Below are 22,844 nucleotides of genomic sequence, written 5' to 3'. Positions count from 1 at the left end.
ACAAGGCCCCAAAGGAAGTCCTCCTATTGCCTCTGTGCCTTGCCCACCCAGTTCTATGGCCCAGAGGCAAAGTCTGTCCCCAGGTTCTCAGGTCCCCCCTGGAGGCGAAGCATCGCATAGTAAAGACAGGCTGCTGGGCGGCCTACCTCAGCTTAGCTCCCAGTCTCTGTGTCCAATTTGCAAGTGGAAAGAGGAGAAAATGCCAGTGCTCGCCCTGCCTTCCCTCCTTCCTTCCTCCCTTCCCTCCCTCCTTCTCACCTTCCCTCCCTCCTTCCTTCCTTCCTTCCTTCCTCCCTCCTCTCCTTCCTTCCTTCCTGCCTGCCTGCCTGCCTTCCTTCCTTCCTTCCTTCCTTCCTTTCTCCCCTTCTTCCCTCCCTCCTTCTTTCCTTTTTTGACTATTAGATATTTAAAGGGCAGGAACATTCAGGGCACCTGGGTGGCTCAGTCATTTGAGCATCTGACCCCTGATTTTGGCTCAGGTCATGATCCTAGGGTTGTAGGATCGAGCCCCATGTTGGGTTCCTTGCTCAACATGGAGCCTGCTTAAGATTCTGTCTCTCTCTCTCTCTCTCTGCCCCTCCCCTGCTCATGCATGTGCACACTCTCTCTCCCCCCAAAGTAAAATGAAATAAAGGACAGGAACGTGTGATGTGTGTTGGGTGTGTACTTGATGTTTGTTGGGAAGCAGGACTGGGGGGTGGGGGGATGCTGTGGACATGGGCCCTGGGCCAGGCTGCAGGATGTGAACGTGGCCCCACTACCTTCTGGAGGTGTGACCTTGACCAAGTCAATATTCTTCTCCAAGCCTCTGTTTCTTCATTGATAAAATAAAGGCATTGACCTCAATGACCCCCAAGGTTCCATATTTGGTGGTGACTGTGGCAAACTGCAGGGTGGGTAGAAGGAGGTGACTTGGCTCCTCTTTGTGCCCTATTCTCCCAAGAACAAGCCCAGGGATCTGGGAATGAGCTGGGGAATGGCTCGGGGGCCCTCACCCACACCTTTCCCTCAGGCTCCTTCCACTTTGCCTGAATGAATGATGATGGACAACTATCTTCTTCCCCTCCCCATACCTGCACCCCCCCCCCCCACCTGCATCACAGACTTATCGTGGGCAGAGAAAATGCATCAAAACACAAGGCCAAAGCTCACTGTAGTTTCAAGCACCGCCTCCACTTACAGCTAAGTTCCTATTGACCAGGTGGCCCAGGTCCCCGGGCGTGTCTGTGTTCCGGATATCCACGTCATGGGGCGACACATAAAGCTTTGTGTTGTTCCGGTCAAAGAACTCAACTTCCGTGAGACCCACCCAGGACGTATGGCCCCAGTTGGAGAGGATTTCCATGGTCACGTAGACGGCATCTTCGATCTCTCCGCCTCTTGTTCTCAGTTTGTCCTTAACAGACATAAAAATAATGCTAACAGGTCAAAACACGACAGGCTGGATTCAGCTCACCACTACACAACAAGTTATTTAGCCACTCAGTGCCTCAGTTTCCCCATCCATACAATGAGGATAAGAACAGCACCCATTACATATAGTTGTTACAAAGATTAAATGAGCTCATATTTGAAAAGCATTTGAAACAGTTACTGTGAACAGTTGGTATTTTCCATAAGAGTTTGCAAGTAACAAAAAAAATGTTTAAAAGGCATCACATTGTGGCTGAACGTGCTCTTCTCTTCCTCATTACCAAGTGTTCATGGCCTATCGGCTGAGTTGGGGAAGGTGTTATGGGCTAAATTGTGTCCCCCACCTCCCCAAATTCAGATGCGAAAGCCCTAACCCCAGTACCTGAGCATGTTCCTATATTTGGAGACACGACCTTTAAAGAGGTAATTAAGTTAAAATGAGGCCGTGAGGGTGGGCCCAAATCCAATGTGAACCATGTCCTTAGAAGAAGGGGAAATCTGGGGGCTCCTGGGTGGCTCAGTCGGTTAAGCATCTGACTCTTGATGTCTGCTCATGACGAGATCTCACGGTTTGTGAGTTTGAGCCCCACGTGAGGCTTTGCAACGATGGCACGGAGCCTACTTAGAATTTTCTCTCCCTCTACCCCACTCATCCTCTCTTTCTCTCTCTCAAAATAAATAAATTTTAAAAATTAAAAAAAAAAAGGGGGGGGGGTGTAAATCTGCCCAGGAGAAACACCAGAAATGCTCATGCACACAGGAAAGATGGTGTTGAGACACAGCCAGAGGACGGCCATCAGCAAGGCAGGAGAAGAGGCCTCAGGAGCCAGCCATCAAACCTGCCCACACCTTGACCTTGGACTTCAGCCTGCAGAACTTGAGAGAAATACATCTCTGCTGTTTAGGCCACCACCCCGTCTGAGGTGTGGCTACCCTAGCAAATGAATTCAGATGACACCATCTCTCTGACAATCCCGTCACGGAGACTAAGTGAGATACGGATACTGGGGGAAGTCCCTGTCATGGGTCCTGGCCCCCCGTGTGTGCTCCCTGAGTGTCCACTTCCCCCCATGTTTTCCCTTCACTGATTTTAGCGCCGCCTCCTTCGTGGGCTGGCTTTCCAGTCCGAGGCCGCGTGAATGCCATCAATAGACAGCCACGCTGCGGAATGGCTTCCCGAGGCCCCTTCGGGCCCCGACTGCAGTGCTGGTCGCCACGGATCAGTCCCTCATAAAACGGTGCATTCCCTGCGTGCACATGCCCTCTGTTAATTAGCACTGGTAATCTGCAATGGTTCTGTGAGCAGGGAGTTGAGCAAATGAACAGCAACTGTTCCCTACTTACTTTTTTAATTAATAGCCAGCGAGACGTGCCATCGCCCTCAGCGTGTGTTTGGACGAGCCTTGATGGCCACGCGACGGGGATGGGGACGGGGAGGGAGGGAGGTCAGCTCCCAGCTCCCAGAGGGAACACAGGGCCCGCTCTTACCAGCAGACCCCGCAGGCACCGCCTGCTCTGGACAGAGCCGGGTGGGGCCCTGGCCAAGGCCCTCTGCCGCCCTGGGCCCGAGTCCCAGACTCGAAGGACAGTGATGAACCGAAGCCGGCCTCAAGTGGGGCGGGGGGGGGAGGGTGAGGAGGCTAATGAGCTGCTCCGCCAGGTGAGCGGCGGGAGGCGTGAAGGGAGGTTCACCTTGGCTGCCGGCAGCAGGGGGAGGTCCAGATGGGAGGCGAGCTGCCTCGCAGAGGGGCCGGCGGATCCCACAGCCCGTGCAATCTAAAACGTGCGACGTCCTGCAGCGGGGCTTCTAAATGAAGCAGCCGGAGGGTCTACTGACTGAGAACGCGTCACAACCTGCCAGCGTCTCGAGTCGATGGCCCCCCGCTCCTGACTCGCTCGATTTAGGATCCCTCGTGGGGGTCTAAGGTAAATGCGGGTTGGGCCGCTCCGGGTCTCCGCACTCCCTGCCCTCCTCTCTCGTGTCTCTTCTCAGCCATGACGATGGTCCCAGAGGGGGAAGGACCCCTTCTCAGCCCAAGGAGGAGCCCGACTGCTCCAATGAAACAGCGTGGCCTGTCCCCTGAGCCACCGAGGGGTGGGGGTGGGGGGGGTAGCTCTGTGATGGGTACGTGACCCAATCTCAGTTCTGTGCGTGGAAGAAATGCTCTTCGCTCCTGACTGTAGGGCCCGAGGCGATGAGGGCAAGGGGCGGTAACCACTCTAGCTTTTGAGGGGTCCCAGGGAGACAGCAGAGCCGGGCCTGGGTGCTGAGGTGGGGACGGAGCTCAAGGAAGCGGCTGGCATTGTGGAGACACAGCACGAGCTGCTGGGTTGAGCCCCAACTGGTCCCCACTGTGGCGTTTGTTACAACAGTCTTTCATTTCCTTCGCTTCGTTGTAGAAGTCCGTTTGCCCTGGGTTTTCTGTTTCCTATAAAAAGACTTGATCAACCCAGGCTCTTTTTAATGTGGCTGAAGTTTTATCACACTTAGGATCTTCATGGCTGAGAAAGCCACTGTTCCGTGTGGGCGGCAGGGGTGGGGGTGGGGGGCAAAGCTTTGACTCCTCTAGATTTTTCTAGACGTCAGACTTTCAACTGGTATTTGCCGGATCCTCCTCGCCTTGTGCCAGGCACTGAGGTGCCCACCCTCACAAAACGTTTTGTCCTCACAGCAGCCCATGGCTGTGGACTATTTACCCCGTGTGACAGCGACACCCCACGCAGGATCAGAGAGCTTAAGAAGCTGGCCTCAGGTCACATGCCGTCTAGATCATGGTGCCAGACTCAGAGCCAGACTCCGGTCTAGGCCCGGGCAGGGGGCGGAGGGGGGGTTTCTGCCGTCACAGGAGTTTGACATGTGGCTCTCAGAGGGCTTTGAGTTAAGTTCTCATCGGCCAAGCGGAGGGTGGGTGACCGCTGTGCTGAAGAATCACAAGAGAGGCTGGACTCAACGAGGACAAACATCACCTTTTGCAGTTAACTGATTATATCCTTAACATTTTCATTCTGCATAACCTCCATAAGGATAATTCCCCTCCTTTGATACTACTGCTCTGTGCCGATATATCATACCTTCCCGATTAACTCCGTTATCATGAGACGTTTATGTTATTTCTGGTTCTTTTTTTTTTTTTTTCCCCCTCATTCTTCCCTACTTCCAATCATTCTGCAACAGACATCTTCGCGCCTATAGCTTTTTCTCGCTGTGGAGTGATTTCCTGAGGGGGTGGGGAAGCGGGATCGCTGGGCTGGGAGGACATTAAGTATTTCTACGGCTCTTCTTAAACCCGGTCTTTGTGCTTTTCAAGAGAGTTCCTTCCACCCGTTTCTATCGCTGCCAGCTGGGTAAGCCTGCTGTAACCCTGCAAGTCCAGAGCCTATCATCAAAAATAATCTGCAAACTCAGATATCAGATAGGACATTAAGGTTGCTCGAATCTGCATTTCTTTTTAAATTTTTTATGTTCATTTTATTTTGAGAGAGAGAGAGAGCGCGCGCCAGTAGGAGAGGGGCATAAAGAGAGGGAGACACAGAATCCGAAGCAGGCTCCAGGCTCTGACCTGTCAGCACAGAGCCCGATGCAGGCCTCGAACTCATGAACCGTGAGATCGTGACCTGAGCCGAAATCAGATGCTTAACCCACTGAGCCACCCAGGCGCCCCTGAATCTGCATTTCTGGATTACCAGCGATGTTGGACATTTTCCCGTGGGTTTACATGCTATTTTATATTTTGCCTTTTGTGTGGACAGGCTCCTCTCTGCTGCAGCATTTAGTGCCATCACATGTACATCTGGGTGCTGGTCAGGAGGAGGATGGAGACTCGGGCAGAGGGAGGTGAAGTTTACCACTATGGCAGCCATCCCCCCCCCCCCCCGCCCCACAGAGAGATAATTGCCCCGAGGGGCCCTTCCTCCCTGACCTTTCGCGCGAGATGCTGCATGCATCTGGAAACCCCCAGAAGCCGAGCATCTCACCTCTGGATCTGGCACTGGCTCCTCTGTTGGTGAAACAGCCCTGCTGAGGCGGACAGAGTCGCTTTCGATGGCCTGGAGGACTTTCAGAAGCCTTTGCTGTTGTCTGAAATGTGATTTGGTTTCAGCAAACGGGTGGTAACAGATGGTATGCAACAGAGAGCGTGCCCGTCAGGGCCCCGCACTGGCTTTTCTATTTCAGAAGAAGCGGCGGTTTGAGGAGAGAGTACCCACCCCGCACGCGGTTCAAAGGCGCACACAGGCCGTTTCCCCCCTTTATCATAACCACACAATTCGTGATCAAAGAAGAGGAAATTGGGGCAAGGCAGCCCGCAGACTCCCTCGGCTGGGCAGGGGCTGGAGCAGCGGGGTGGCAAAGGACAGCAGGCGGGCGGAATCCAGTCCGCAGCCTGAGAGCTCAGCATGGTTTTTACCTTTTGAAGGGTTGTTAAGACAAACAAACAAACAAAAAGTGAAAAGCCCTACTCACTAGGGCATTCGCTGTGTGGCCCTTTGTTAAACACACGTTTGCTACTCCCGGCCTAGAGACTCACTTTGTACCTCTTGCTTCTGAGGATGCGGGCGTTCCCAACTCAGCAGAGTGTGGTTTGCAAATGCACCCCACGCGTGTGCGGTTTAAGGCTGCGGAGCCGCAAGACCCCGGAGCACCAAGGATCTTGAGGGTGGAAAATGTGGCTCCCGGTGGGGTGTGTGTGTGCTGCCTATAAACAGGACCGCATCGGGTGTGAGGTCGCCTCTGGCACCAGCCCGTGGGCGCAAGGGGAACCAGCGAGGGCTTACTTATGGCCACAGTGATGCACGGCCATGGTTTCCAGGCTCTGGGGTCTGTAGACTCCTAGAGGGATGGCTGGAATGGCCTGTTCAGAGTTTTTCTGCAAATCAGGGGAAGGAGACTCCTCTGCGGTGGACACAGACCCGGAGGGTGCACAGCTTGGCCCGGAAATTCCTCTTTTGTGCAGTGGAGAAAAAGCCCTCGTCCCTCTCCGGGCTGCTGCGGTCCCCGGCGGGGGCCCCAGCTTAGTGCCCAGCACGCCAGCTGGATTTCAGCCCCCCTTGCCCCTCAGACAGGCACGGGCCTTCTGCATAGACCACAGCGCGTGCAGCCCCACATGCCGGCTGGGGCAGTGGGGCTGTGGGCCACGCTCACCCTCCACCCCCAGGCCAGCACCCTCTTCTGCGTGGCGTACTTCTGGGGAGGCCTCTGAGGAGGATGAAGTCTTACACCGGGCTGGACCGAATCCAACAGGCGTAGACACATTTGCCGGGAACACATCGAGTCTGTTCCGGGCTTTCGGGCTGGAGGGGGAGGGAGGCTAGAGTGCCAGGGGGCAGTTTTACGGGGTCTGAAAGAACACAGGAGGAGCAAAGCAAAACCTCAGCTAACGAGATCCTCATGGCTGCACTGCTGTGGGGCTCTCGGCTGTGTTTGGAAGCAGGCTCGGTACCTACCTGCTCCCCAGCAGGCCGATTCTGTCAATGGCTTCACGGACGACTGTGGTTCCCCCCGTGGCCCTGCATGGCTCCTGCGGGCTGGTCCTGCCAGTCGCCTCAGGGGTAGGAAGTGGCTGAGGACGGAGAAGCTTATTAGACAGGAGGAGGGAACAGGAATGAGCGTAACAGCCTTTTCCCTGGGCTGATTAGATCCAGGATCCCTCCCCGCCCCACCTCCACCCGGGGCCATGATCTTTGCAAAGAGACAGACACGTCAGTTTCTTCTGGTCCGGGAGGTCCCAGAAAGCAATCTCTTCAATCAGCTAAGGCAAACATTTTCTCTCAAAGTCTTTCCCCATCTCAACCATACCCCTGCTCTGTTTGCTACAAAGTAACCAGACTCCATGGAGCATTCCAGTAACATCCTTAGGGCCCTTTCATTTCTAATCCTCCTTCTCTTACATTTGTCATCTAAACTAGACACGTGCTCTGCTCTCTATCTGCAAGTGAGTTTAGTCGCCGGCAGCTCGGTGGGTTGGGAGTGGGTCAGGTCATCCAGAAATCCCAGGCCGTGCGGCGGGCAGGGCCGCAGACTGGTCAGAAATGTCAGCTGGCAATGGCTCAGGATGACTGGGAAATAAGAGACCAAGCAGGAGGGACGCATAAAGAAAACCACTATGGTGCTCTGGCGTCCTGCCCTGCCTACCGCCCTCTCCCGTGGGCGCTCTCTCCTCCCATCCCAGCCTCACTCTCTACCCCCTACCCTCTTGTGTCCCCCTTGGGTTCCCTCTTCCCCCACCAGTCAGGCTTCTGTCTTCCCACTCCTGGGTCAGGCTGGGCTCATTCCCACTTCAGAGGGTCTCCTGTTGCTTCCACCTGGACTGCTGTCCCCTGTTGTCGGCTCATTCCCTAAGAGACGGGGCTCAGCTCAAACGGCACCTTCCCAGGGGCTCCCTTGGACCACACTTTCGGAGGCAGCAACCATCTATGATCTTTTACTGTCCTCTCTCTCTGAAAGCACCTTGTTTATTTATGGCTTTACTTGATTGTTTTCTGGAAGTTCCACGAGGCCAGGGGCTAATCTGACCTGATTTAGCCACTCTGTATTCTAAGCACAGGGCACAGACCTGTGCACAATCTAACAAAGACGTTTCTGGGTGTCCCATTAATAATTCATGGGTCCCCCTTGTGTCTATTTGCAGGGGCTGTCTTGGCTGAGATAGGTCTGAGTGACCTAGTAGATACAGACGTTATTTATTTATTCAGGATACTAAGATCTGTTTTTGTGTTGTCTTGTCGGGAAACCAAAACGTAACAAGGAGCTGGAGTCCCCAGGCCTGGGTGAATTCCGGCTTCCACTCGTAACCTCGGGCAAGCTGTGCCAGCCCGGGTCTCCCCATCTGTGAAATGGGCAGGACAGCTGCCCAGGGAACACAGTGAGTGTCTGCTGGGACCACGTGGGGAAAGCCCTGTGGAGGCCACCGGGTGCCATGGGGCACAGTGGGCACCGGGGTTTGCTGTGCTCAGGCCTTCACCAACCTCAGTGCTCTCTTCCTTCCCCTTCAGTAGACTGGTCCACGATTTTGCTGGTGGTCCCTCCGTGTCCTGGAATGAGGTAATCACACGATCTGAGGTCATAACAAAGCCAGGCGCTGTTGACTCCTCACTAATAGATGAGGGCACAGAGGCACGGGGGCTGTCTCGAGATCCTAGAGACACAAATGTCAGGGGCATGGGGGCCCGGGGTGGCTCAGTCGGTTGAAAGCCCGACTCTTGATTTCAGCTCAGGTCATGATCTCACAGTCATGAGATCGAGCCCCGCGTTGGGCTCTGTGCTGGCGGTGCAGAGCCTGCTTGGGATTCTCTCTCTCCCTCTCTGCCCCTGCTCTGCTCTTGCTCTCTCTCACACACAAAGTAAATAAATAAACCTTAAAAAAAGTTGTCAGAGGCAAAGGAGTGAGCTTGAGGAAGACAGACAATAGGGTGCTGCTGCTCGATGAACGCCCCAGAGGGCAGCCCCTAACAGAGCCTGGGGGGAAACTGGTGGTGTGGACGGGGCCCCAGGCCTGTGGGCAGGCATACCTCTGCGCCTTCCAAAGACGTGACCTGAGTGAGCCACCTTGCTCTCTGGGTGCCATCAGTCACATCTAGGAAATGGGGTGATGAGACCAGGCCTGCCTGTTTCTGGCCTACTGGGGGCAACGAGTAGGACAAGCTACGATAAAGGGCTTCGGCCGGTGAGGCGGTTTCTCGGCTTCTGAGAAAGGATGTGTGCTCGGGGGCGTGTCCACAGCCTCCAGCTCCCGAAGGTCCCTACTCCGCCCCACCATGTAGCTTCCTGCTTCTTGCTCAAAGCTGAAGGCAGTGGGCACCAACCCAAACCCCTGCAGGGCCATGGAAGTCTCCTGAACAGGTGCAGTGGGTCAGGGGCAGGACAACAGGAGGTGCTGAGGGTGGCGGAGGCCCGAGGGGCTCACGCTCTGGGGAATGAGGTCTTTCCGGAGAAGCCGGGGCTCTTGTCTACTCTATTCTTTCCCTCAGCCACCAGTTTGCAACCCTGGGCTGAGGTTTCCAGGGCTCGCCGGGAGGTTGGCAAGGATCAGAGGCAAACAGGCATTCACCTTTGGCCTTCGGAAATAAACAAAGAATGGAAGGAAGGTGACGAAATGGGCACTTGGGTAGGTCAGTGAGCGACTGTGCATCCAGCAGCGGACGAGCAGCTAGTCTGAAGTCAGGGACGCCCACAACGTCTCTCTCCTCACCGCGTGCTCTTTGCAAATGCTGCTCAGACACCACGGGGTCCCTGAGTAGCCTCCTGTGTCTTCCTTCCCCTGCGCCCCAGAACGCACCTGCAGCGGGCTGCTGGGGGCCTCCCCCTTTCTGCTGAGGAGCGCCCTCTGCAGGGCTTCGTTCTCCACCTGGATGGCCCTGAGCACAGCCGAGGCATCTTCCTCTCGGTCCTCAGCCTCGCGCACGGGTTTCCGGGCTGCTGATAGGGGTCTCTCTCGTCGGCTCCCGGGTCCTGCAGGCAGAAAGCAGGGGGTGCTCCTTTATATATATATTATGTTGTTGCATTCTCGGAGTGCAGCTCAAAAATCTATTAGACCCAAATTGAGAAGCACTCTATAAAACAACTGGCCTGTACTCTCCAAGAATGTCAAGGTCACGAAAGACAAAGAAAGCCTGTAGAGCTGTTCCAAATTAAAGGAGACTGGGCAGACATGGCAACAGAAGGCAGTGGTGATCCTGGCACTGGATCCCGGGTGGGAAAACACTGCCATAAAGGACATTATGGCAGCAAGGGGAGAAGTCCCAGTACAGTTTGCGGTTTAGATAACAGTATTATATTAATGCTAAATATTCAGAATTCCCTAAGTGTAACTGTGGTAATGTAAAATGAATGAATGCCCCTAGTCTTAGGAGCTACACGGTGCGGTGTTCAGGGGTAAAAGGGGCAATCTCAGATGGTTAAAAAGCACACACACACACACACACACACACACACACGCACAGAAAGTACAAATATAAATCAACTAGGACAAGGGGTGCCTGGCTGGCTCGGTAGGAAGAGCCTGCAACTCTTGAGTCACTAGTCGTGAATCCAAGCCCCACGACGGGCCTAGAGCTTACTAAGAGAAAAAAAAAAACCAAATCAACCGATCAATCAGTCAATTAACTGGGACAAAATGTTAACAACCAGTGAGTCGGGTTGGAGGATATATGGAGCGTCATTTGTACATCCTTGCAACTTGAAGAGTGAAATCGCACCTAAGTAAAAGTTGTAAAAAAAAAAAAAAAAAAATTAACCCTCGCACAAAGTACCTATAAGTGAGAACATATGCTATCGTGGAGACAGACGGGCATTTTGGAGTGTTTTGCTTTATTCTGTCTTGTTTTTCCACGGGTAACAAGAATTGCAAAGAATGTACATCTTAGTTGAAGAAAAAAGTATTGCGAAGCTGGGGTCGATTCCAGAAGTTCCAAGGAAAGGACAATCAGCTTCATACAGTGTAAAGAGACATATGCTAACAGCACCCTGTGAGACTGGCCGGATGAAATAAATTCCGGGATACCCACCTAACAAGTACTATGGAGCATAAAAAGAAACACATACTCAACTATCTGCAGATAGAATGAGATGATGGCCTGAACTTGCTTCCTAATCATCTGGGCAGTGGCTGGGGATGTAGACGAAATGACACTGGCCACCAATTCATGATTGCCAAGGTCAGGTAATGGACACAACCGAGTCCCCATGACATCCTCCCAGTCACTTACATGTGGACTCTTTCAATATTAAACAAACAAACAAAATCTCCATTTAAAAACAGAACTCAAGATGTTTCTATTGGAATGCTTAAAGATGCTTCTACCTATTGAATTTCATCCCCTTGGCAAATATTTATTGAGTGCCGCTGTGTCAGGCTCTGTCCTTGGCACTGGGGACACAGCAGTGACCAGACAGATCAAGAACCTCGCCCTTGTATAGTAAGACAACAAGCTGGGGAATAAGAAACAAAACAGAGTGTTAGACGTCAGAAAATGCTGTGGAAAAACAGGCAAAGCAGAACAGAGTGGGGCTGGAGGGTGGTGCTGTGCTCCAGGCACCAGTGAGGTGAGACCTGTGTGTGCTTTGTTACTGGAGCACCAAGGTGCAGCCGGGGAAACGGGTTCAGGAGGCCTAAGTGGGGGTGGTAGGGCCAGGTCACTCAGGGCCTTGCTCTGAGTGAAATGGGGAGCCACTGCAGGTTCTAGGGCAAGGGAGTGCTTGACCTGACTTAGGCGCTGAGTGGGGGACAGACTGAATGAGGGGAGGTGGAGGTGACAGCAGGGAGACCAGGCAGTGGTGGAGGCGGGACACAGGCTGCTCAGATCCCGCGGACATAGTAAAGACAGGACCCAGGGATGTGGCTGGGGGAGAGGAACAGTTGAGCTGGGAAGGCTGTGGGTGGAGCAGGTTTGGGAGCAGAGAGCAGGGGCTCAGTTCGGACAGATTGGGTCCAAGATGTGATTCTGGCATCGGAGTGGAGCCGTCGGGTTGCGCGAATGCACCGTGCTAGAGACAGATGTGAATTCAACAGCAGCGACTGGACTGCATCATTAAGTGATGTCAAAGATAACCAAGTGGGAATTCACAGGTACGACCTCTTGGGATGCATAAAATAGCATCCATCCATCTTTACGACCTTGGTAAGCCATCCGGGTGGAGCACTGGGGGTTCCTCTTGGAGCACGTGACCCTTCTGCTATGTTGTGTTACAGAACGTGGGGTCTGAAGGAGAGTTCTGGAAGCGACATCCAGAATGGCACCGGGAGGAGAGGCACGGAAACCCAGCAGCTCCGCTGGGCTGGCTTCCAGGACGGCCGGGCACTGGGTTGATGGGAGGCTGTGGGTTTTTATGGAAAAGCTAAACCAACATGAACAGTATCAGTTTCCACCAGGCACCCAGGGAGTGGCTGTGAATTTGAATGCCCTGGGCCGGGGGCCACAGCTCAGCTCCAGCCAGCACCTGCCATATAGGGCTACACTCCTTTTTTTAAATTTTTTAATGTTTACTTATTTTTTAGAGAGAGAGAGAGAGAGACAGAGAGTGAGCGGGGGAGGGTCAGAGAGGGAGACACCGAATCCAAAACAGGCTCCTGGCTCTGAGCTGTCAGCACAGAGCCTGACGCGGGGCTCAAACCCACAGACCGTGAGATCATGACCTGAGCTGAGGTTGGACACTTGACCGACTGAGCCACCCAGGTGCCCCCATGTAGGTCTACATGCTTAGCGTCGCCCTTTTTCCCCCGAAGAAAAGCTAGAATCAGAAATCTATGTGAAATCCCCTGAATTTTACCTGTTCATGACATAGCCTGGTTTTTAAGAAACCTTATGAAGGCCAACAGAACCCAAGGGGCTGGCCTACCCCAAGGCCACGACAAGTCCAAGCTGCTCTCCCATGAGGGTCAAGAGCACCCAAAGGAACCTCGCATGGCTGCAGATGGCCGGCCTGGGCTATAAACAGCAAGTGGGTCATTTTCTGACTTTGGTGTACTGTCCCCTCATCATTGCCCCGACGCCGCTCCTCAGGACAGGAAGATAAGGGGCTGCTGGATAAGTGACCCGGGATTCTGCTCACCCCAGTCGAGGCTGCTTTATGGTCTCCCCTGGTTGCCCTTCTTCCCAGCGACCCAAACACAGAGCAGAAAGAACGCAAGGGCTGGTAGCAGCTAGGGCTTAAGATGCTGATGGGGGTGGGGATCCTTGATGGGGGTGTGGAAATGCCCCCTTGGGGGGACGCAGGGGGCCTCGCGGGGCTCAGGTCCTGGAAGTAGCTGGGGGGAGGGGACTCGGTCTTGAGCTACACCGAAGCTAGAATTGAAAAATCCACACGGTCGCCCCAAGGGTGGCTGAAGCGGAAATGGGTTCCCGCAAGGAAACGCATGAATGACGCAGGCTCTCGACCTTCGCTAGGCTGTGGAATGACACGCTGCTCTGGTAGAACAGCACAGCCCTGCCTCAGAGCCCACAGTCGTGGGGCAGGGACAGACACGGATCACGCAGGTGCACCGCGGACCTACTGGCAGGTGGGGGACAAGTGGCAGGGTAAAGGCTGGAGAGGATAGAGGGAGTGGACACTATTTGAGGCACTTGGTGAGGGAAGGCCACATCTGAGCGGAGACCTAAGGGCAGTGAGCCCTGTGAATACCCCTATGGCGGAGGGGGGTTGGGGGGTTGCTCCTGGCCAGGGAACAGCAGGTGCCAAGGCCCTGAGGTGGGCTGGGCTTGGGGGTTGGGTTCTCATGCAGCCCCGAGGCCATGTCAGCCCAACAGGCCTCAAGCTACAAGCCGTGTGACTGGCACGGTGATTTTTGTCAAAGGAACGTATGGAAAGTCGTTTCGACCCCAGAGCTTGTCGGTCTCGGTATTTGCGTATAGCACCAAAGCAATGCCGTTTCCTCCATCAGCTGCAGTGCAGCGGAGCTAAAAAATTCAAGGCCCCTTCAGATGCTCTAGAGGAATCTATAAATAAGGGACCAAGGTCTATAAATAAGAGACAAGTGTGCCCAGGCTCTAACAGTGGGGGTGCGAACCCCCACGTTGGTGGAAGGCTCAGGCAGCACCAAGACCAGCAGAACAAAAGCTCCTTCTCCATTTCCTGCACGGAGTGCTTAGAAAGTCGGTCGACAAGGAGCTGTGTGGTGCCCCTGCCTTGTTACTGTCTTTACGTGCGCAGGTGGCCCGTCCTCTCGTGCCTCAGTGGTCTGGGGCTGGGGAGGAACGGTGCACCCGAGTTTAACTTTCTGTCCTCGGTCGCTGCACCCCTGTGCTCGCCTCTGCTTGGAAAAGGATATCGAGGACGGCGTGTTCTTCCAGTGGGGTCCAGTTCTGCCTACACAAACGCTTCTGCCCCAAGTGAGTATCACTGGGGAGGGAATGCTCCCCTGGCAACAGGATCATCTCGGGCTGCCTGTGCCCTCTGAGTCCTATTATGCTAAGAAGACGCTTTGAAAAATGAAATCACCCTCTTCCCAAGTGAAGGTCAACCCTGCAGCTCCGTTCCCAGAGCTTTCCCCGCCCGTGGTTTCCGAGAGACGTCTGCACACGGTGCCGGCGTCCTCCTGAACCCCATTTCTGCTGACCAGCTTGTGTTTACGGTGCATTTCCTCACGACACACGAGGCGACCACCTTTTAACTCGTTTTGACGCTCTCATCGCTCACTTGGGTGAGCCAGCTTCGCACCAGCCTGAACCCCACAGGGGGGTGGATTTATTTTCATCACACACCTAGAGAATGGCAGATTTATTCACACAATAAATTTGTGCCACCAGCAGGAACCAAACTGCACATTTTAATTTATCCCACACTGCTCTTTTCTGGTGGAAAACCATCCCTCTTCTGGTCACTTCACTTTCTCTTCCCTTCGCCGAAATTTGCCTTTTTTTCTCTCTTACAGAGAAACAAAGAGCATATCAACATGGGAAATTTACCATGAATACAACACATGTCACAAAAGAAGACAGGGGGATGCGGGGCTCCCGGTGGACTCACGAGCCAGGTAACTTGCTCCCAACTGCCAGCCGGGACTCCAAAAAACGCAAAGTCAGAGTCTCTGCAAAATTATCCCTTACCGCCATGTGTGGGACCTTTGAGGTCACCTGGGAATCCACTGGAAGGGCAGATACTACATCTGAGAATAACAAGGGTCTATCGTAAAGATCATAAGCCAGCAGCCCACAGGCCAAAACCACTTGCAGATGTGTGTTGTGTGACTTTTACTATTTTTTTTACTGGAAATAGATGCTAAGCTTTTTTTTTGCTTTTTTTTTTTTTAAAGAGGAAATCCACCTGATAATTAGAATTCCTGGAGTTTCTTGAAAAATCATAGGAACACAGGGTGCCTGGGTGGTTCTGTCAGTTAAGCATCCGACTTGGTTTTGGCCCAGGTCATGATCTCATGGTTTGGGGGTTCAAGACCTACATCAGGGTCTACACTGACAGCTGCAGAGCCTGCTTGGGGTTCTCTGCCCCTCCCCCACTCACTCTCTATCTCTCTCTCTCTAAATAAATAAACATTTAAAACAAAAATCCTATGATCTGGGAACCTATGACCAGACGGCTTTCCCATGTGGGGATGATATGCTGGAGTTGGGTAGTGGGGCCCCCTTTAGACGGGTTATAAGCCCTCTGGGTTCTACGGGGCACCCCTACTCCCTATGGTCACATGACCATCAGCTTGGAGACTGGCACTTACTTGCGTGGCAAAAGGTCCAGGGTAACCAGCTGACTTAGCCCTGTTTTGTCCTGAGATGCCCACACTCATCCCTAAACTCCTGAGACCGGGTGGCTTAGTTGGCTAAGCGCTGGACTTTGGCTCAGGTCATGATCTCACAGTTTGTGAGTTCGAGCCCCACATCAGTCTCTGCTGTCAGTGCATAGCCCGCTTTGGATCCTCTGTCTCCCTCTCTCTCTGTCCCTCCCCTGTGCTCTCTCTTTTTCTCTCTCAAAAATAGCAAATAAGCATTCAAAAAAATAAAACAAAATAACATCCTGAGATGCCCACACTCGCCTCTCAAATTCAACTGGCAGGTAGGAAGTGGGGCTACACCCGGCACAATGGTCTACACCTGAGTACTCAACCCTCCATGCAGCTGACAACAGCACAGCCTCACCAAGCCACACGCTTCCCATGGCCTAAGAGGCTGTGACCAGTGTCCACTACCTCCTCCCCTCCCTGGCCCCCCGATGCAACATCACTCACCGAGGGGTGGAGTCTATTTCTCCAGCTGGGCTCAGCTTGGTGACTTTCTTTGGCCAACAGACCACTGGACAGTCAAGACCAAGCAGAGTCTGCAAAAAGCACTTACACGGGGGCGCCCGGGTGGCTCAGTCGGTCAAGGGTCCGACTTCAGCTCAGGTCATGATCTCACGGTCCGTGAGTTCGAGCCCCGCGTCGGGGCTCGGTGCTGGCAGCTCAGAGCCTGGAACCTGCTTCGGATTCTGTGTCTCTCTCTCTCTCTCTCTCTCTCTCTCTCTCTCTTTCTCTCTGCCCCTCCCCCACCCATGCTCTGTCACGCCAGGGACTGGCTGTCCGAGACCATCCAGCCCAGGCAGCCACCAGCTCCCTCTGGAGCCGCCCAGCCCGTCTGAGCAAAAAAGGGCTGTTGTTTCAGCCACCGCATTTTGGGGTAGTTTGTTGGGCGGCTATAAATAGCTGATACACATGGATTGTCAAGGTCTGTGTTCTTCTGTCTCGAGAGTGTCTCCGGGCCTCTCCGTGGGCAAGTGCTGTCTGTGACTCGAACACTCATCATGTTACTGCCCCGGGAATGCACGTGGTTTCCGAGGAAGGCAATGAGGGCTCCCCACGCCACCCTGACTACGTGACTCCACTCCTTCCTCCGGGATCCTAACAGCCCTTTGCTCCACGCCCTGCCTCTGGAGCATCTTTAGCAAAATGTCCTCGGTGCTTAATTTGCACATGAAATGAAGAGCAGTTTGCTTTTGTCTTTCCTGTAAGGGGAACACCATCACAGCGCCCATGTTTTCTTCGGGGGAACCAGCCCTTCCCCTCTCTTCTCAGGCTGCAGAGTTTGGACGGATCTGACCCTGCTCCTCGCCCAGCCTTTCCCTGTGACCACGGAGATTGGAGATCCATTCAGGGGAGAGCTGGTTCCTGGGCTCTGCTGAATTATTAGCAAAGGAGCAGTTCCTTTCTCTAGGGCTGCTGGGCCAGCAAAAAGAGAGCGTAGAGGCCCTGGGGGCCATCCGTGGGCCATGCCTGAGACTAGAGATGTGGTTCTCAAAGTGTGATCCCTGGATCGGTAACCTCAGCATCATTGGAATTTGTTACAGGATCAAAATACTTAGGCTCCAAGATGCACCGAAGTAGAAACTGGGGCTGGGTCCAACAATCCGTGTTTTCATTTGCTTGGCAAAGAATTCTGATGCACATTCCAAGTTTGAGACCCTGCTGGACTGGAGGAGAGAGGAGCTAAGTGATGAAGAAACAGCTCCCTGGTGATATCATCCGGGCACCTAGATCCCACCATGCCTGACGCGAAATCTATAGTCTTGGACTCTCCAGGTCTGTGAGCAATACATTTTTCTTTGTTGCTTTAGCCAGTTTGGATTTCTGTCACTTGCTATTAATAATAAACACGGACTAACTACTAACTATAAGACTCTGGACTTCAGCAGAGTGGTCTTTCTGCTGCTGGTACCTGACAGAAATGCTAAGTACAGGGCTGTCAGGATCCTCTAATTCAATCACACTGAGGGTGTTACTTTATTTCTACGGTTGGCAGCTTGTCTGAGAAAAGTGGCTCAGATATATCACTTCCCTAGAGCATTCTGACAACTTTGACAGTAAACTTTGTGCATTAAAGACTAATGTTCTTTCACCCTCAATAGGACAACAGGTCTCTGGAAGTCTCCTGGGTAGAGATGGGAGTAACACAGGGCATGAGGTCCCTTCATTAGAACCAGCACAGTTACAGTGACAGAGGGGAATAAGCTCTCATGCATCATACGCACATTTAATTGACACAAATTCAATTTTATGACCTTGGCCAAAAGAAAAGGGGCAAGGGGGGAAATAACTCTACAAAGAGTACAGGCAACAGGTTGTACTTCTGGTAACGTTAATCCGGACCCAACTCTTCCTTAGAGCACAGCTAGAAAAGCTGGCCCAAGTGTTATACAAACCTGATTGAAAAAAAAGACATTTGTTGGAAGGCATGGAGAATGAACAGGGCCAAAAGAAGGCAGGAGAAGGAAACCCAGAGAGGTGAACCCACAAGGAGCTGTTGACTCTTGAGTGAGCCGCTCCTAGCTGGGAGGCTGAGCGGAGCTGGTGACAGACTTGGGGTCACAGCCTGAGAGTCAGGGTGACCTGGCAAAAGCCAGGATGGAAGGGCACAGAAAGGTTAACAGCATGGGCAGTCCAGACCACTACTGTGTAAAATTAAGAATAATAGTGATAATAATGACGATGCCGTCACCTAGTGAGGTTTAAAATCTAGAGAGAATTAAACAGCATGACAATAATAGCAATTAAGTTGGGAGGGGAATAAATGGAGTTACAGAGTTGTAAGGTCCTTTCACTGAGTGAGAAGTGGTAAACTTGCTAATTTAAAGTAGACTCAGGTAAGTCAAGAATGCGTGTCGCAATTTCAGGTGATGACGGGAAGGATAATAAAAGAATGTATAACTAACAAGCTAATAGAGAGAGAAAGGAGGAATAACAAGCTAATAGAGAGAGAAAGTAATCAGCTCAAAAGAGGGCAAGAAAGGAGAGAGGGAGGAACACAAAACAGGCAGAGCCAATAAAAAGCAAACAACACGATAGTAGATTTAAACTCAAGTATATCAGCAATTACATTAAATGTAAATGGACTAAATGTGCCCATTAAAACACGTAGATTGTTAGAGGATAAAAATAAAACCCAATTACATGCTGCTTATGAGAGACAAACTTCAACGTAAGGAAGGAGAGAGTTTCAAAGCAAGGGAGGAAAGAAGATACACCATGTAAACACTGACCGAAAGAAAGTTGGTGGGCTTTAGGGCAAAGAGCATCACTAGATTGAAAAAGCGACAATGCGGTGATCAAAGGTTCCATTCACAATGGAGATATAAAGAGGCTGATTTGTGCGTGACCCTCAAAAGCCCGCCCCACAAATACAAAGCATATAAGCAGTCCAGATTGTGCCTGGAAGGGGTGAGATGGTTTGATGTCACTGTCTCGTCAGGGAGTCTCAGGTTCCTTGTGCCTCTGGGGATGTGAACACCCAGCACCCTGAGCACAATGCCAGAGTCTAAAAACACACATTTTCAGGGTGCCTGGGTGACTCAGTTGATTAAGCATCCGACCTGGGCTCGGGTCACGATCTCACGGTTTGTGGGTTCGAGCCCCGCATTGGGCTCTGTGCTGACCGCTCAGAGTCCGGAGCCTGCTTCAGATTCTGTGTCTCCCTCTCTCTCCGCCCCTCCCCCATTCACGCTCCATCTCTCTCTCTCAAAAATAAACAAGCATAAAAAATTTTTTTTAATAAATAAATCAATAAAAAATAAAAACACAGTTTCACTGCAACCCAGACCCTAGACAGAGCCAACTGCTTCATCTGGGGCTCAGCCAAAGAGCTGGGATTGTTCCCACCCTGGAGGAGAGACGATGCTCTGGGGTTGTCTACATATATACACATACATGCTGCCCTTCAGCATCAGTCTGACAGATTTCCAAGGGTTTCTTTGGCCACCTGCACTTCTGACCTTCAGAACATAATCCCCGTGTGAAAAGTGGCTCCACCGTAATCCCAGCGCGAGGGTGGGGACAATGCCACGGTTTTCAACTTTCCTTTCTTCAAATGTGGCTTATATAGGAGCCAAATGTATTTGACAGGCTGAGCTCCAAATCTGTTCAAAATGAAGATTCCATTACCTCAGACAGGGTCCTCTTTCGGGGAGTCGATGGGACAAATCGCTCTAAGAACCAAATACCAGAGACAGCGGGTGATCTGACTTTGATCAGATGGCCCAGTGACACACATTTTTTATATGCATCCACGATTCTTTGCCATGGAAGCTCACAGCCACAACTGTACCGCCCTCACGTACCCATTTGTTCACCCCCTGGCTTCATCGTGTTTTCTCTACTCTCGTTTTCTCTTCACCCTCACTTCCTCAGGTATGTGTTCGTCTAACGCCACAGGTTATATGTAGTTTGTTAAAATATGCCAGAACTTTCTGGAGAATGGCCGATGATAGATTGATTAATTAATTAAGCTCTGCTTCTCAAAATGTTGTCCATGAAGGTCTGTGTTATGGGTTGAACTGAATCCCCATAAAGGATGCTGGGGTCCTAACCCCCAGGCCCTGTCAATGTGACCTTCCTTGGAAATGGGGTTATTTGCAGATAATTGGGTTAATATGAGGTCGCGAGGGTGGACCTTCATCCAATATGACTGATATCCTTATAAAAAAGGGAAATCTGGACATGTAGACAGATGCCCACGCAGGAGAGCACCACGTGAAGGTTGGAGTTCCACTGCCCCGAGTCAAGGGACCACGGGGAACTAGAAGGAGGCCCGGCACAGATTCTGGCCTAGAGCCTTCAGAAGGAACACGGCCCTGCTGACACCTCAGTCTTGGACTTCTGGCTTCCAGAGCTGTGAGACGATACATTTCTGCTCTTCGACTCGATCAGACTGTGGCATTTTGTTACAGCAGCAACCGTAGGAAACTAAGACGCTATTCAAAATTGTTTTAGTTGATGCACTAAAATTTTGTTCAGCTTGGAGAATATTAACAGTTATATGCTGACATCAATGAGAATTAGAAAAAAAAAGTATCTCCTGTGACTCAGTTCTGTGATTTCAGGCTTGTTTTCGGTTCGGACCGGCCCGACGTGGGTACGTCGTAAGCGAGTCACATTTTAGCGGGCACGCGAGGGGCCATGCGGTGGCGTGGCTAAGAAAACAGACTCTGAAGCCAGGTTTTCAAGCACTGGTTTCGCCGCTCGCTGGCTGTGTGACTTTGGACAGACTCCTCAACCTCTCTGTGCCTTGGTCTCCTCTGTGAAATGGTGTTGCTAACAGCATCCGCCGCCCGGGGTGGTTTAGATGATTACACACAAGATGACATGCGTGTTGTAAAACATGCCACTTTCGGTTCAGTGCTTTGTAAATGCCGGCTTTTCGCTTTATTACCCAGACACGGGACATCTAGTGATCGCGGCACACGCATGAGGGAGGGGAGTCCCAGTGAGCTCAGCAGGACAGACCAGACTTTTGTCTCCTGAAGCTGTGGTTAACGGAGCCAGTTTGGGTGTCGGAGAAACAGCATCACGCGGGATTTACCATCTGCACCCTCCACATGCTGTTGGCCCTCCAAGAGCTGACAGGGCCCTTATCTCGTCCCCTGGCCCCCCTCTCTCTCTCTCCTTCCCAGCTTCTTGGTCCTTCTTCCAACCAAAGCAGATAGATCCAAAACTCACCACGTTTGTCTGACATCTTACATGTTACATCTGACTCTTCACCCCTGTCGACTACATCTCGAAAGACCTATTTACAAATATGGCCTCTCTAACCCTATCGGCGGCTGTGACCTTGGCATGCCCTTGTCAACATATCACTTCTGCAGTGATTCCCTTTCCACGTCTACCTTCCTCGGGTCCCCCCAGTGCAAGCATCTTTCTAGGCTCTGGCTTTTGCCAAGAAGTCCCAGGAGCCAGTTTGGTCCTAACTCCGCCCACTGGATTCTGGCTCTTCGTGTGGGTAGGACGCAGACAACTCCACCACCCGCAGGCTCTGTCTGGTTGTGGTTCGGGGTCACTCCCCGCTGAGGCAGGACGCAGATCAGACCCAGCCTTCCTACAGTGGGCTTAGCACTGAATACTACCTGTCCAGATCCAGCAGCCTGGCTTACTTAGGTCTCCCTTGCTCCCTTGCTAGATCTCAGGACCTGCACCAGCCAAGTGACAAGCCAGGGAGTCCCCCATCACTGCCGAGTCTCGGCTCTGCCGTCCTCTCACGGCAGGCTCCCCACCGCCCAGCTCCTTGCCCTTGGTTGTTCAGGATAAATGGCACAACTAGTCTTATATGCTTACAACAGACTCCTCGGTTGCTGTCAGGAATCTGGCCACTGGTAAGACTCAGAGACGAGCCACCACCTTCCCCATCCTCTAGTCCCACATCCACCCTGACTCCCGACAAAGCACACTCCATGTGGCAGCCACAGGGACCTTGTTCCAATATAAAGCAGGTCAGTGCCAGGTCCTTCCCCCGGCCCCTGCTCACCTCTGTGACCCCTCACCCGCCACGCTCTGGCCTCCAGCCTTCTTTCTTATTCTTGAGCCAACTGAGCAGCTCTTTCCTACCTCAGGGCCTTTGCACAGGCTTTCCCTTCTGCAAAGGGCTAGTCCTTGACCTCATCCAGGTCTCAGCTCGTGTCCCCCCTCCTTGGAGAGGCCTCCTCTGACCACGCTGCCAGCTTTGGTGCAGTTGCTGTCTTGGTGGTAGCTGTTACCACCCATCTTCATGTTTGTTATCTAGCCCCGCCCGCCGAAATATCAACACCAAGAGAGCAGGAAAAGTGTGTTGCTCACTGGATCACCAGGCCTGGATCAGGGGCCGGCACATAGCGGGTGCTCAGCACACAGGTTTCTGGTGAGGTCAAAAAGACAACTGATGACCTGTTGCCTTACCCAGAACCCCATCCAGGGCTGGGCTGGACTGGACTGGAGCGTGCCCCTGACCTGCAGCCCCAGGCCTGGGCCCCACGGCCCAGCCTCCCCTGCTGGCATGGCCCATGGCCCAGGGCACATTCCCAGGATGCTCGCTGCGAGCCCCGCCTACTGTCCTGACCCCCCAACCCAGGGCTCCTGTGCTGTAACACTGCCTGAGTCACCACCAGGCTTGTCCGGGCCCACCCCCAGGTGCCTGCAAGGCCGCCTCCGTGACCAGCCAGCCGGGGTGGGGGGAGGGGGGAAGGGGGAGGAGCAGCCCGGCACAGCCATCCAGAG

At 52.8% G+C, this 22,844-nt stretch overlaps 1 protein-coding gene across 1 annotated transcript in view; it reads right to left on the bottom strand.

Annotated features, from left to right (window-relative positions):
* KATNIP (katanin interacting protein) overlaps window positions 1-22,844 on the bottom strand; it is a 194,434-nt gene that overhangs the window by 64,128 nt on the left and 107,462 nt on the right. The window contains exons 10-14 of the mRNA XM_027051144.2: window positions 9,687-9,859; window positions 8,377-8,442; window positions 6,856-6,971; window positions 5,389-5,491; window positions 1,181-1,396 (exon numbers count right to left, since the gene is read on the bottom strand). Coding sequence (XP_026906945.2) covers window positions 1,181-1,396; window positions 5,389-5,491; window positions 6,856-6,971; window positions 8,377-8,442; window positions 9,687-9,859 — 674 coding nt within the window. The remainder of the gene's footprint in view (window positions 1-1,180; window positions 1,397-5,388; window positions 5,492-6,855; window positions 6,972-8,376; window positions 8,443-9,686; window positions 9,860-22,844) is intronic.

The sequence above is a fragment of the Acinonyx jubatus genome, chromosome E3 (genome assembly GCF_027475565.1).
Source record: "Acinonyx jubatus isolate Ajub_Pintada_27869175 chromosome E3, VMU_Ajub_asm_v1.0, whole genome shotgun sequence".
NCBI lineage: Eukaryota > Metazoa > Chordata > Mammalia > Carnivora > Felidae > Acinonyx > Acinonyx jubatus.
Note: the sequence above shows the minus strand (reverse complement) of the source record. Positions and strands in the feature narration are given on the sequence as shown.